At 37.9% G+C, this 13,805-nt stretch overlaps 1 protein-coding gene across 1 annotated transcript in view; it reads right to left on the minus strand.

The window, feature by feature from the left end:
• Positions 1-238: 238 nt before the first annotated feature.
• The window catches only part of LOC127102734 (uncharacterized), a 111,266-nt gene continuing 97,699 nt past the window's right edge, over positions 239-13,805 (minus strand). Inside the window, exon 2 of the mRNA XM_051040077.1 lies at positions 239-535. Within this exon, the coding sequence (XP_050896034.1) occupies positions 239-535 (297 nt within the window). The remainder of the gene's footprint in view (positions 536-13,805) is intronic.

Genomic DNA, 13,805 nt, shown 5'->3' on the forward strand with positions numbered 1-13,805 from the left:
AATACAGACAATTATTCCTCAACTCTTGATAAGCCTCATCAATAATTCTTGCCTTCATATTTTAGATCTTCTCATGGTCTCTTCCCAACTGGAACTTCTCATGAAGGTAGGCTCGGTGTATCTTCTCTTTTTCCAATTTCTCTTAGGAGGCGTAATCCTGATATGCTTTGATGGTCTTTCTCAGGTCACTGATTTGAGCATCATAGTCTTCTCTTGCACTCTTCTTATCCATATTGGTCTATTTTAGAGTCCTTTCCAAGTCCTGGATGACACGCCATGCTCGGTCCAATTCCTTATTATGACCGTTGAGTTCTGAATTAGCTCCTAGAAGAGCACCACCGACCCATTCCTTCTTTCCTTTCTCTTCCCTAGCCCTCTTCTTGCTACTTTCATACAAGGTTTTTACTTCCTTGCCTTCATCTTCCAAGTCATCACCCCTTTGCTTCTCCTTGATGAGTTGGAGTCGCAAGAGAGTGTTCTCTAGTTCAAGTTCACTAATCTTACTAGTAAATTTATTAACATCTTCTTGTAAGATCTGTAGCGGTAAATTCATGATCATCAAGCTATTGACAAGCTAGAGATCAAATAACAAGAGTCGCCACCACGCTTTTATTGTTTCCAAGGGAAAAGGGAAAAAGTACGAACAAAACCCAAAAAGTAAGAAGTTTTCAAATCAAAACTAATAAAATGTCAGAGATTACAGGCAAGGGGGTTGGTTACACAGAGGGAAGGTGTTAGCACCCAAAGTGTCCTAGGTACTCCTAGGGAGCCCTTTTTGTGTGCATATGTACTTGGTATAAAATTATGTTTACAAAGAAATAGTATGGGGGGATGAGAAAAGAATTCATTAATTATATTTTTGTGTTTGACAAGACCTTCGGTCTTGTGCCTACGTACCAACATAAAAATGAGGGATCAAAACCTCGTAGTTCGTGATACAAATTTCAAAGTGGATGCATTACTTTTAACAAAATTTAAGTTTGAAAGGCACAAAAGCCTAAAAATGGTTTGAATGAGTTAGTTCTTTTTGGCTTTTTGAAAGTTTAGGTCAAGTATAGTTAAATTTATTTAGAAGCTTGATTTAAGAAAAGAAGTTTGAAAATGCAATGGCATAAGGCCAAAGTTTCTATCCTTTTTTGCAAAGTGGTCAAAATTTAGAACAAAAGTAGTTCACACAAAGAATATTTTGAAAAATGGAGGGAGAGATTTTGAAATTAAAGAAATGAGGAGAAGATGAAGAGACTATCCTATGTACAAAATTAAAAGTTTAGAGTTAAAAATATCTGACCAAATGGGTAATAATCAAATAGACAAGAATGTCAATAGAAACCCAGAATTCCCTTAGACTTTTAGAATCAAGCCACACACAAATGCACAATTATATTATCTTGAAGAGCAAGGTATCAAATAAAGATGGTCACATCCAAGCTTATCCATTCCATGATCTTCTCCAAAATAGCCCATGTAACAGATGAATTCCACAAGTTACAGGTTCAAAATAACAGCTTCATAATGATTATGTTGCAGATGAACTTAGAGATGTCTTCAAAGATGTATCAAATGAATTTCAAATTGCAAGCACTTGGTTTCTCAACAAGTTGGCATTGGCCAAGTCCTTTAGCATATGAAGGTTGCCTAGATTCTAAGTCCATTTTTCTAATATCAAGCCAACAATCCACACAAAAGTCTTTTAGGGTTTTTGTTATTCTTATGTACATTAATGGTCTAAGACCACACAAACAACCAAAGTATACACAAACAAAATATATCACACAATATGGTCCAAATGGACAAAGTAAAAATTGCATTATCATAAACAATTAGAATGATATGAACAATGGCAAATGAATAGAAACAAAAATTAAATGGAATTAAAGTAAAGGACTTGAAATCAAAAGTTAGTAGTTACTTGGTTAGAAGATAGTATTGTTTTGCTTTTGCTTTTTAATTGAAGTCATTCTTTGGAGAACACTCAACCCACTTATCACAAGCATGGATCCTTGAACCAAGACATCTTCCAAAGGAAGGAAAAAAGGCCAAATTTCCACACAATACGATGAAAGAGGGGAGACTTACAATCTCACTAACTAGAATGCTTTTGCCTTTTATGTCACAAATGTAGCGCTATGTTAAGCAATTGTAATTGGACTTATGTAGAAGTCACAACTATTTGAGGCCGGGAAATAAAATTTTGGTGTTAATTCATGTTAGAGACATAGTATAATGGACTATGCTCATGAAACATACCACACACAAAAAGAATATGCGAAAGGTGTGGCCTAATCTCATCCATACTCATGTCAATTTTTCAATCAACTAGCCTTAGGATTATGAGATATCATAGGCCAAATGGAATGAATGAATGAAGAAAGGGAATAAGATGAAGTGGGAGGGGAATGGATCAAATCACAAACTGGTCAAAGGAGGACTTTTACCAAATTAATATCATCCATTCATTTTGGGAGATGGAATGTACATTCCATCAGTCCCCTAAATCCAATGATATTAATTCGACAAAGTCAAATCAACCTTGACCAAGGCCCAACAACAAGAGTCAAACATAAAAAAGTCATTACAATTGGTCAACAAATTTATTTGGCATTTATTCAAATTAAAATACTAAAATAGTGCATTTAAATTAAATATGGTTTGTCTAATTCCTAAAATCTCATCAAAACACCAAAGAAATGGCCATGAGATTTATCATAGGTCAAACAAGGTCAAAGGACTTTGGAGAAAAAAATTCATAATTTTTGGACATTTAAAAATATTTTTAAACAATTAAAAACAAATGCAAAATCAATTAATTCATGAAAAATATTAATAATGATCCAAAAAATAATTTTAATTCAGAATATGAAAGAGAAAAATATTTGAAATTTTTTGGTGAAAGTCCCATATTTTTTGGATCAATGTTGAATTTAATATGAATTATTGAAAATATTGCAATTAAATTGAAAATTAAAATATCAGAAAAAACGTGGACCACTTGATCTCCCTCATTAATTGAGGTGGCAGGTCAAGTGGTCACAAACGCGCTATCCACAATGGACTCTAGTCAGCGCGCCATAACCTTGGTAATCAGAAAGAACGCTCATGATTAAAACAAATTAGACGGATCCTATGGTTGTGAGAGATGCTAACACATCGCCGGAGTTGTAGCTCCGATCTTCTTCTCCGGTGGACCTCACCGGACTGGTCCACCTTCAACCATCACCAAAATTAAAAACAAGGACATGATTTCAAAGTAAAAATGACATTGAGTTCGAATCTGGCCTCAATTCACTCTAACTCCAAGTATATTGAGAGATACATGGAGTTGAAATTTGAGGTAAATGAACTGAGTTGCTTCGAATTAGCCTCTAAGCAACTCAATCTTCTTGCCTATATTGGTAGGACTTCAGACAATAGAAGAATCAATAGAATTGAGCAAGAATTAGAGAGAATCGAAGAGATCAAAATTTCTGGAAAATACCTTCAATGGAGGTCTGGATTCAACTGATCTTGCTCTTGCTCGTGCTTGATCTCACTCCAAATGCTTGCAGAAGAAGGATTGAATGCTCAAAAGGTTGTGGATTCCTGGAGATTTGAATTTCAAAACAGTGGAAATTCAAACTCAAATTCAAGTGAATTTCTCAGGTTTATCCCTTGCAATGTGAGGGTTAGAGTTAGGGGATCAAAGTTGGCGCCAATGTGTGTGAAATACTGAGCATATTGTAAGACCCCAATTTTGGCCCTAAGATCCCTCATGGCCCATATCATATCATACCATGGCCTCAAGGATCATTGCATGCCCTAGCTTCCCTCCTAGTGGGTGGATTGCCTTGTGAGTTGGTTCTTGATCACCAAGCATGTCTTGCATTTGTATATCTTTGCTTTTCATATGTTTACTAACCAAAAAGTACAAAAATATTGTCATCTAACCATGTTACTTGCAGCTGAAGCAATCATCAGCCAATTAGGTCAAAATCAGTCAAAGTCAGTCATTGCAGTGGATGGTGGCCATTCTTGCAGAATTTGGGCACCATGATCAATAATCAAGAGTTCATATGACTTGGGACATCATTTGGAATCAAGATATCAAGGAATTAGGGTTTGGAATTCATCAGAAGGTGCTTTAGTCAAGCAAAACCCTAGAAAGTCAAACTTGGTCAACTGTCCATTTAATCAGGGATTTGATGATGGGATTTGGTCTGAGAGGTCTCATTCATGCCTATATAAGCTTCATACATCATGTCAAGCATCCACAGTGAAGAAAATAAAGTCAGACAGGAAATTTCCAGAAATAGAAAGTTGACCTGTAATTCAAATTTGCCAAAAATGGAAACTTCTTGATCTTAAACTTACATCATGATACAAGCTTCAAATGAATTTTTTCCCAACATGAAAGTTGAAGATCTTGTTCTCCCATTTCCAAAAAGTCCAAGAACACTCAATTCCCATGTATGGTTGGCAAGTTATGATCAATTCAATTTCAAAAATTTGTGAACTTCAAAAGGCCATATCTCTCAAACCATTTGGCCAAATTTGGTGGGGTTTTTTCCTACAAGTCATATTTGATCCCCTCTTTCCAAAAATGTCATCCTCATTCACCAAAACTTCACCATTCAAAATGGCCTTTTTGGACTTGCATTATTTAATTTCAAGTGAAGTTAAAGTTTGACTTTTTCCAAATATTGATTTTTAAGCACTTTGGCCAATGGGAATTGAACAGAATATGCAATTAGAACTTGCCCAAAGGCCCAAATTCGTACAGAACATGCACCTCCTTACCACTTGGTGAAAATTAGCAAATTGGCAAAATTGGTTCATTTAAGCTAATGTTGATTAACACTTGATTAGGGAAGCTAAAACAGATGTATATAAACTCTTTTTCTGTCCAAAAACCCTAGCGGCAGCCTCATTTCTAACAGAAAATTCTCTTCTCTCAAAAAACACTCATCTTGCATTTTGGAAATTTCTGCAAGAACCTCCAAAGCACACGATCCCTTTTGGTTTGTTCCACCATTTTCCAACTATTTGGCAGCCTTTGCAAGTGGTACTTCTCCACTGTAACAGCAATCTCCAACTCTGCTTCATCAAGGTTCAGTCATGGCAGATTTCGATTTGGACCTTTTCAAGCATTGTTGAGCTAAGCTTCTTCACATACTCATCAATACCAACCACAAGCTTCACCTGTTTCAAGCCAAAGCACTCAAAACAACATTGTTTCACTCTTTTCTTCAAATACAAGTAAGTTTTCGACCCTCTTTATTTCCAAAATCATGAGGTGCTTAGGATAGATCTCACTCTGCTGATTTTAATGAGCTTTGGATTGCATGAAATGGTTGAGTATTCACTGATTTATATGGATTTAAAGTTTGTTACATGAACTTGTTCTTGCTTCTTTCTCTTTTGTGAGCTCGAATTAATGATAATGGATGCTGGATATATGATGCATGTTGCTTGCTGTTTCGATTGCCATGCTTAATTGCTATTTCTGGGCATGTTGTTTTTTCGATTGAATGAAAGTGATGAAGCTTCCCTGTTGCTGTTACAAACCCTAATTTATTTCCAGAAATTTGATTTTCACGTGGTATGCATGTGTCCACTGTTCCATTAAGCCATCAACCAATCACAATATTTCATTTCTGTATGCTAAACGATGCGTTTCGGTTAGTTGGAGTAATAATTTCAAAAATGCCATCGGTTCATATTAAATCAATTAATTCATTTATTTAGTTCAATGTTTATTTCATTTTGATGCACCAACTTACAAAAATCACAACTCATCCATTTTAATTCCAAATTCCATGGAAATTTTTGCATTATGCTCTGCTTGATGTCTAGCATTTTATCATGATTTTTGCTGATTTTTTGTTTGGTCGAATTTTTAATGGTATTAGGGTTTTGTTCATGTGTCATTATTTTGTACCCTCTGCCAAAACCTTTGTGAAATAGTCATGCATTATCAATTTGATCTGAATTTTTTTGTGCACAAACTAGACACACTCATGGTGATTTTGATATAGAGTTTGTGAATTTATCTTATCTGGTCATTGAGTTATGAATTTTTGAATTAGGGTGTGACAATTTGTGTCACACCATTGATATGCAACTTGATGATTTTCATTACCATGCTTCCTGACCTCCAATTGATGTGAATTTTTGCATGAACCTACTCTTGTATGTCTAGTTTACATGTGAATTTTCTTGAGATTAATTGTGGCATTTCCAAATTGTTTGAGATTTTATCCCCTGTTTGACCAAAATGTTGACTTGTGTGATACATGTTTCCATTTCATTTGTGAAATTCTCATACTTTATTGGATGAATTTTAAATTTTACATGTGATTAGTAGACATCTTAAGCTTTGTCATGGTGTTGATCCCATTCATTTCTCATTTGTTATCACTGACTTATGAATTTTTGAAGTTGATACATGTTTGTTTGACTTCTTTGAGCATGCCTAAACTTGCTTTGACTTTCTGATTTTCATTGACTATCTTTCCATGATCCAAATGAGCTGAAATTTCATATGCATGTCATGTTATGGATTCTGATTGACCATGAATTATTTGATGATTTTTGGAATTGATTATGTTTGGTTTTGAGCTAAGTCTTGCTGTTGACTTCTATGAGCTCTCATTTGCCATGCTTTGACTTCTTTTGCTTATAAAATCATGATGATGAATGATATGAATGTGGGACCAATTGAGCTTGCTTCTTGATTGTTTAAACTTGATTTTGGTTGACTATCCCTTGCTGTGTTGACTTTCTCATCTCATTTTGACCCTAGGCTTGTCCTAGTGGTCTTGTTGCTTATGTTTGAGTTCCTGTTTCAGGTTAAGCAACAAATGCTTCAAAGAAATCATCCAATTTGATTAAGCTTGATTGTTTATCATGAGCTAACATCTTTGTTTTGTAGGTGGCTTGACTCATATGATTTGAGTCTTGTGCTTTGCACATTCATCTGATTATGTTGACTGTTAATTCTATTCTCATTTTGCTTTAACTTTTGAACTGTGTACTGATTCTGTTTGACTATTTCAGGTACCATTAGTTGCTTAGTTCTTTGAACTTGCTTTGCTTTGCTTTATAGCAATTTGCATTGAGGTATAATTCCTTATTCTTCATGTAGTCTGGAAGACCTGGCCTGTTACTTGGCCAGGCAACTGTCTGAAGTCCTCCTTAAGAGGCAATGCTTGTGAGTGTTTATATTTGTCCCAAGCAGGAAAAGTCCTTCAAATAAGGCAATTGGTAGATCAAAGAGATAAGCAACCTATCTCCTACTATTCTGTGAGTCTTCTCCTTGCTCCCATTACATGGTTGTAGCATTGAGATCCAAACCCAAGATCAATCGAGTCTAATATGTGGAGAGAGTTCCTACTTTCTGAACTCCCACACTTTCTGATATTCAAATGCTCTCCCTGACCAGGGATAAGAGCAATGAGGCACACCCCTCATCTCCTCTCATCTGCTTCACCTTATCCCCCTCAATGGCAAGGTTAAGAGCACCATTAACCTATTCCAGTTGGCTTCAATGCCTAACCCTTTGTATGAGCCTCATTGTGTGGTTATAGTGTGTGCTGAATGCTTTCATTGATTGATCACTTGCTTCATATGCACATGTTTGCTTGTATGCTTTATTCATTTATCATCATTAATTGCTCATTATTGCATGATCATCTCATTTGTCCTTGTGACATCATTATCATTGTTGTTTATCCATTGAGGACAGTTGTAAGACCATTCCTTTGGCTATTGTTCCTATGATATGGAAGTGAGTATAAGACCATTCCATTGGCCACTCATCTTATCTTTGCTTGTTGCATTGTTTGGTTGTATGTGAGGATGCAATTGTAAGTCCCTGCAAGTTGGCATTTGTATTCCTAGGACCATACTGTGGAGGTTAGAGTAAGCCCAGATAGATTGGCATCTGACGTCCATGTTTTGCTTTTCTTTGTTTATGTGAGGATGCAATTGTAAGTCCCTGTAAGTTGGCATTTGCTTTCCTGTGATCATAAGTTGCATTTGTTTGTTGTATGTGAGGATACAATTGTAAGTCCGTGTAATTTGGCATTTGTTTTCCTATGATCATATGTTGGATATTGGTGTAAGCCCAGACAGATTGGCATCCGGTATCCAAGTTTCATTTTGTTAGGAGATTAGTATAAGTCCATTGAGTGGCATCTGATATCCAGTTTTGTTTTAGGAGATTGGTGTAAATCCATCTATTGGTATCCGATATCCGCTTTTGTTTGTGAGATTGGAGTAAGACCATTGAGTGGCATCCGGTATCATTTGCTTGCTTACATTATTATTGCTCATTGCCTATTCCAAAGGACACACTTGAATCATCTTCTATATGATTTCAAGAAGTGAACCTCCTAGGAAGTTTTACAATCCATCCTCATCCATTCATCCCCATTATGTCCTAAACCTTTTCACACATCACTTTCAAACTTGACATAGATATTGTGCAAACATCTTCATGTTTTTTTCAAACTAAAAACCTGGACCCAAGTCCTTGACTTTTTCCAAACCCATTTCATAACACTTCTTTCAAATCAATTTTAATCATACTTTGACCCTACTTTCATAATCACAATCAATTAACTTCACCCATTCAATTGTTTTGGCTTTGTCCATTATTAATCTTTTCATGCATTAGCCATAGGTTTCAATTATCATTGTGGTTGATATAAACCTCACCTTATCTTTAGTGAGTCGACAGCAAGACTTCCGTACTGAAAACAGGGTTAACCCCTCTAGTACGTCGAAGCTATCCTCGCATGGTGGATGTTGGTCTTGGTCGAGTTTTCTCCCATTGATAATGAAGAGCCTCAGTGCTATTGTTTAAAATTGAATCCACCAACTTTTGGAAATCTTTTAGCCGAACTACGGCGTTTTGATCCTTACCTTTGATGGAAGGTACGTAGGCAGCGGGTTCATCCGTTCAAACCCAATAAAAAATGTATATTCTTTTCTCATCATCCCAATCATGTTTGCACAATACTTATGTCATAACAGATAACAATTTTTTACAACAAGTGTGAAAAGGGCTCCCTAGGAGTACCTAGGACGTGATGGGTGCCTAACACCTTCCCATTGCGTAATTTACCCCTTACCCAGACTCTCTGATCTTTTTATTAGTTTTCTACGTGTAAAACTTCTTAGGCTTTTGTTCGCTTTTTAGCCAGTCCTTTGGATAAATAAAAGTGCGGTGGCGACTCGAAAATTCATTGTATCCCTTGCTTATGATTTAATCGATAGATCATATAGCGACGAATACACCGCTACAGAAAAGTGGCGACTCTGCTGGGGAAGATGATCAATCCCTGGTGGTATTGCCTACTTTTCACCCTTGTTGTGCTATATTGTTATCTGTTATATGACATGTTTTTGTACAATTTGGGATCACTGTATTGATTGTAATGTTTGAATTGCTTGATATACAATTGCTGTTTGCTTTGGTGATCTGTGAGATGAGTTCTATACCCGAACTCGAGTGCACTCTAGGATAGGAGAATGGCATAGTCTTGTTGACTGGTGTGGAGTATTCCTTAGCCAGTTGACTTGCGAGTCCATTCACTTGGTGGAGGTCATGATGGATTAATAATGTCACACAAGTTATTTGTGGTTAGGCATTATTCTTTCAATCATGTTCCGCAGAAGCCAAGGACCGTAATTTACCAAACCCATCTTGGCCTATTTCTTAGGAACGTAGTGCGGAGGTCGTTCAGATGTCAGTTCTGATACGATTGTCACGCGATACTACACTCATAAGAGTTTCTCTTGAGAATATTCTTGGAATACGAGTATTCGTTCCTCCGATAATATTCGAGAGATGGAACGATGATTATGGGAACCTCTGGTAGAACATGTCTGGCAGGTTTAAACCCTAGTACACTCCCTTTGGGTGGTTCTTAACCGAGACTCCATGCTCGTGACTCTCAACAAACCCGTGATTCGTGGTTGAGTCGTTCAAACATTGTTAATATCAATGGATCCCGGATCAGGTGTAAAACCTAAAATCCACCAAAGCGGCTGGTTGATATTAAGGATGTTAGAGCCGGTTCATGTACCGTTAATATCAATGGAACTTGGGTGTCGATAAGGTGAAAACCTAAATCCACCAAAATGGATGATTGATATTAGGGATACAATGAGCTTTCTCATGACCTTTGTCTGGTGTGTCTTGCTTGATCCTTGAGTGTGATTGTTGCATTCATGCATTCACGCATTCATCTACATTCATGTCATCAGATAAAAAGAAAATTTTCAAGGAACTCAAAGGAGTTTATTTGCAAAAAATTTCAAACATGAAAAAACCGAAAAAAAATTTCACCTGATATATCTGATGAGATATTCTCATATATGATCAAAATGCTTAAATATTTCGAAGTTTGCAAATAGAACCCCTCGAGTTCCTTTGAAATAAAAAACAAGCATATGCATAAACACTTCATGCATCATTTGCATAAGCAGGTGTTTTGTTCCGGTCTCCCGTCCTGTGGTCTGACCCTGCGATCTTCATTTATTTTGAAGACGCACCTCGCCGGTATTATACCAGAGCCAATTCTGCCAGATTAATGGATCATCCTGAGCAAGAATTGTGAACTCAGAAGAGGATTTTTGCCAGACTAAGTGCTGTTGATGGATTTATTCCTGGTTAACCGATCCCGGGCTGGCATTGGCTATGGTTCTGGGGCATGTAATGAGCAAGGTTTGTTCACAAGTGGAGGATTCATCCATGCTGATCAACCTGAAGAAGAGGAAGCTGCTGCTATCATCGAAGAAGACGCAGAGGATGTGAACAATTTTGTTATTCCTGGTGGTGTCTGCCACAATTGGGTCGCTGTAGATGTTCCTACAGTCATCCATAGATCAGAGTAATTGTTCACTTTGTTTAAAACCCTTCTCCCATGCCAAAAGGAGAAGTGATGACATTGTTGGCAAAGCATATATACAATGATGTTTTCATTCAATTTTCGCATTGTTAAACATTTGTTTTTCCTTTGTTTTCACTTTTTGCTTTTCTGCATGAAATTAGTGATCACAAAAAACCATAAAAAAAAAAAAAACAAAAACAAGAATAAAAGCAAACATTTTTCATCTGCATAATGATTTGCTTGTTTAAATTCTAAAGTTTTTTCCTTAACCAAAATCATTATGCAGGTTGATCCTAAAACCCATTGAACATAATGATCCAACACCATCTCCCAATTTTGAATTCCCTGTATTTGAGGCAGAGGAAGATGACGTTGAAGAGATTCCTGATGAGATCACCCGTCTCCTTGAGCACGAAGAGAAGATCATTCAGCCGCATCTCGAAGACTTGGAAACAGTCAACTTGGGGTCTGAGGATTGTGTTCGTCTGGTGAAGATTGGGGCACTTCTTGAAGGGTCTGTCAAGGAAGATTTGATCAGCTTGCTACGAGAATATTCAGATATCTTTGCTTGGTCCTATGAAGACATGCCGGGTTTAGATACAGATATTGTGCAACATTTCCTGCCTTTGAAGCCTGAGTGCGTGCCTGTGAAGCAGAAGCTCAGAAGAACTCATCCAGATATGGCAGTGAAGATCAAAGAGGAAGTTCAGAAGCAAATTGATGCGGGGTTTCTGGTGACTTCTACATATCCTCAATGGGTGGCCAACATTGTGCCTGTTCCTAAGAAGGACGGAAAAGTCCGTATGTGCGTTGACTACAGAGATCTGAATAAGGCTAGCCCAAAAGATGATTTTCCTCTACCACACATTGACATGTTGGTAGACAATACAGCCAAATTCAAAGTCTTTTCCTTTATGGACGGATTTTCCGGATATAATCAAATCAAGATGGCACCAGAGGATATGGAGAAGACAACATTCATCACACCTTGGGGAACATTCTGTTATCGAGTGATGCCCTTCGGTTTGAAGAACGCCGGAGCCACGTATCAACGAGCTATGACTACCTTGTTTCATGATATGATGCACAAGGAGATAGAAGTCTATGTTGATGATATGATTGCTAAGTCCCGAACGGAAGTTGAGCATATTGAGCATTTGTTGAAGCTTTTCCAGCGTCTGAGGAAGTTCAAACTTCGCCTGAATCCGAACAAATGCACTTTTGGAGTCCGTTCCGGCAAATTGTGGGGTTTTGTGGTGAGTGAAAAAGGTATTGAGGTTGATCCTGCAAAGGTCAAAGCAATACAAGAGATGCCTGCACCCAAAACTGAGAAGCAAGTACGAGGTTTTCTTGGCCGCTTGAACTACATTTCCAGATTTATATCCCACATGACTGCCACATGTGCGCCGATATTCAAGCTCCTCCGGAAAGATCAGTCTCATGATTGGACCGAGGATTGCCAGAAAGCTTTCGACAGTATCAAAGATTATCTGTCCGAACCTCCGATTTTGTCTCCGCCTGTGGAAGGAAGACCTCTGATTATGTACTTAACAGTTCTTGAAGACTCGATAGGTTGTGTACTCGGTCAACAAGATGAATCAGGGAAGAAGGAGTTTGCTATATACTACCTCAGTAAGAAATTTACTGATTGTGAGTCTCGGTACTCTACGCTTGAGAAGACGTGCTGTGCTTTGGCTTGGGCTGCTAAGCGTTTGCGCCAGTACATGATAAATCATACAACTTGGTTGATATCCAGAATGGATCCAATTAAGTATATCTTCGAGAAGCCTGCTTTAACTGGGAGGATTGCCCGTTGGCAGATGTTGTTGTCTGAGTATGATATCGAGTATCGAGCTCAGAAAGCTATCAAAGGTAGTATCTTGGCTGACCATCTAACGCACCAGCCAATTGAAGATCATCAGTCTGTTCAGTATGACTTCCCGGACGAGGAAATTCTGTATTTGAAGATGAAAGATTGCGATGAGCCTACACTTGATGAAGGTCCAGAACCTGGTTCCAGATGGACGATGGTGTTTGATGGCGCTGTTAATCAATATGGAAATGGAATTGGGGCAGTGATCATTACTCCTCAAGGTTCACACATTCCGTTTACAGCAAGGCTAACTTTCAAATGCACGAATAATATGGCGGAGTATGAAGCCTGTATTATGGGACTTGAAGAATGCATTGATTTGAGAATCAAATATCTTGATGTCTATGGTGATTCGGCCCTGGTTGTCAATCAGATCAAGGGAGAATGGGAGACGAATCAACCTGGTCTCATTCCGTACAGAGACTATGCAAGGAGAATTTCAACTTTCTTCACAGAAGTTGAATTTTATCATATTCCTCGAGAGGATAATCGGATGGCAGATGCTCTTGCTACGCTTGCTTCCATGATTGTAGTCAGATGGTGGAATGATGTTCCCAACATTACTGTGATGCGCTTGGATAGACCCGCTCACATATTTGCAATCGAAGACGTGAAAGATGACAAGCCTTGGTATTTTGATATCAAGAATTTTCTCCAGAACCAGGTCTACCCGCCTGGGGCATCTGTGAAAGATAGGAAAACTTTAAGAAGGTTGTCAGGCAGTTTCTACCTCAGTGGTGAAGTGCTATACAAAAGGAATTTCGATATGGTTTTGCTCAGATGCGTGGATAGACACGAAGCAAACCTATTGATGACTGAGGTCCATGAGGGTTCATTTGGTACTCATTCCAATGGACATGCCATGGCTAAGAAGATGTTGAGAGCAGGCTACTATTGGCTGACAATGGAGTCTGACTGTTGCAAGTATGTGAAGAAATGTCACAAGTGTCAAATTTATGCGGATAAGATTCATATTCCTCCGACACTCCTGAATGTGATTTCATCACCATGGCCTTTCTCTATGTGGGGAATCGACATGATCGGCATGATTGAGCCGA

The sequence above is a fragment of the Lathyrus oleraceus genome, chromosome 1 (genome assembly GCF_024323335.1).
Source record: "Lathyrus oleraceus cultivar Zhongwan6 chromosome 1, CAAS_Psat_ZW6_1.0, whole genome shotgun sequence".
NCBI classification, from domain to species: Eukaryota; Viridiplantae; Streptophyta; class Magnoliopsida; order Fabales; family Fabaceae; genus Lathyrus; species Lathyrus oleraceus.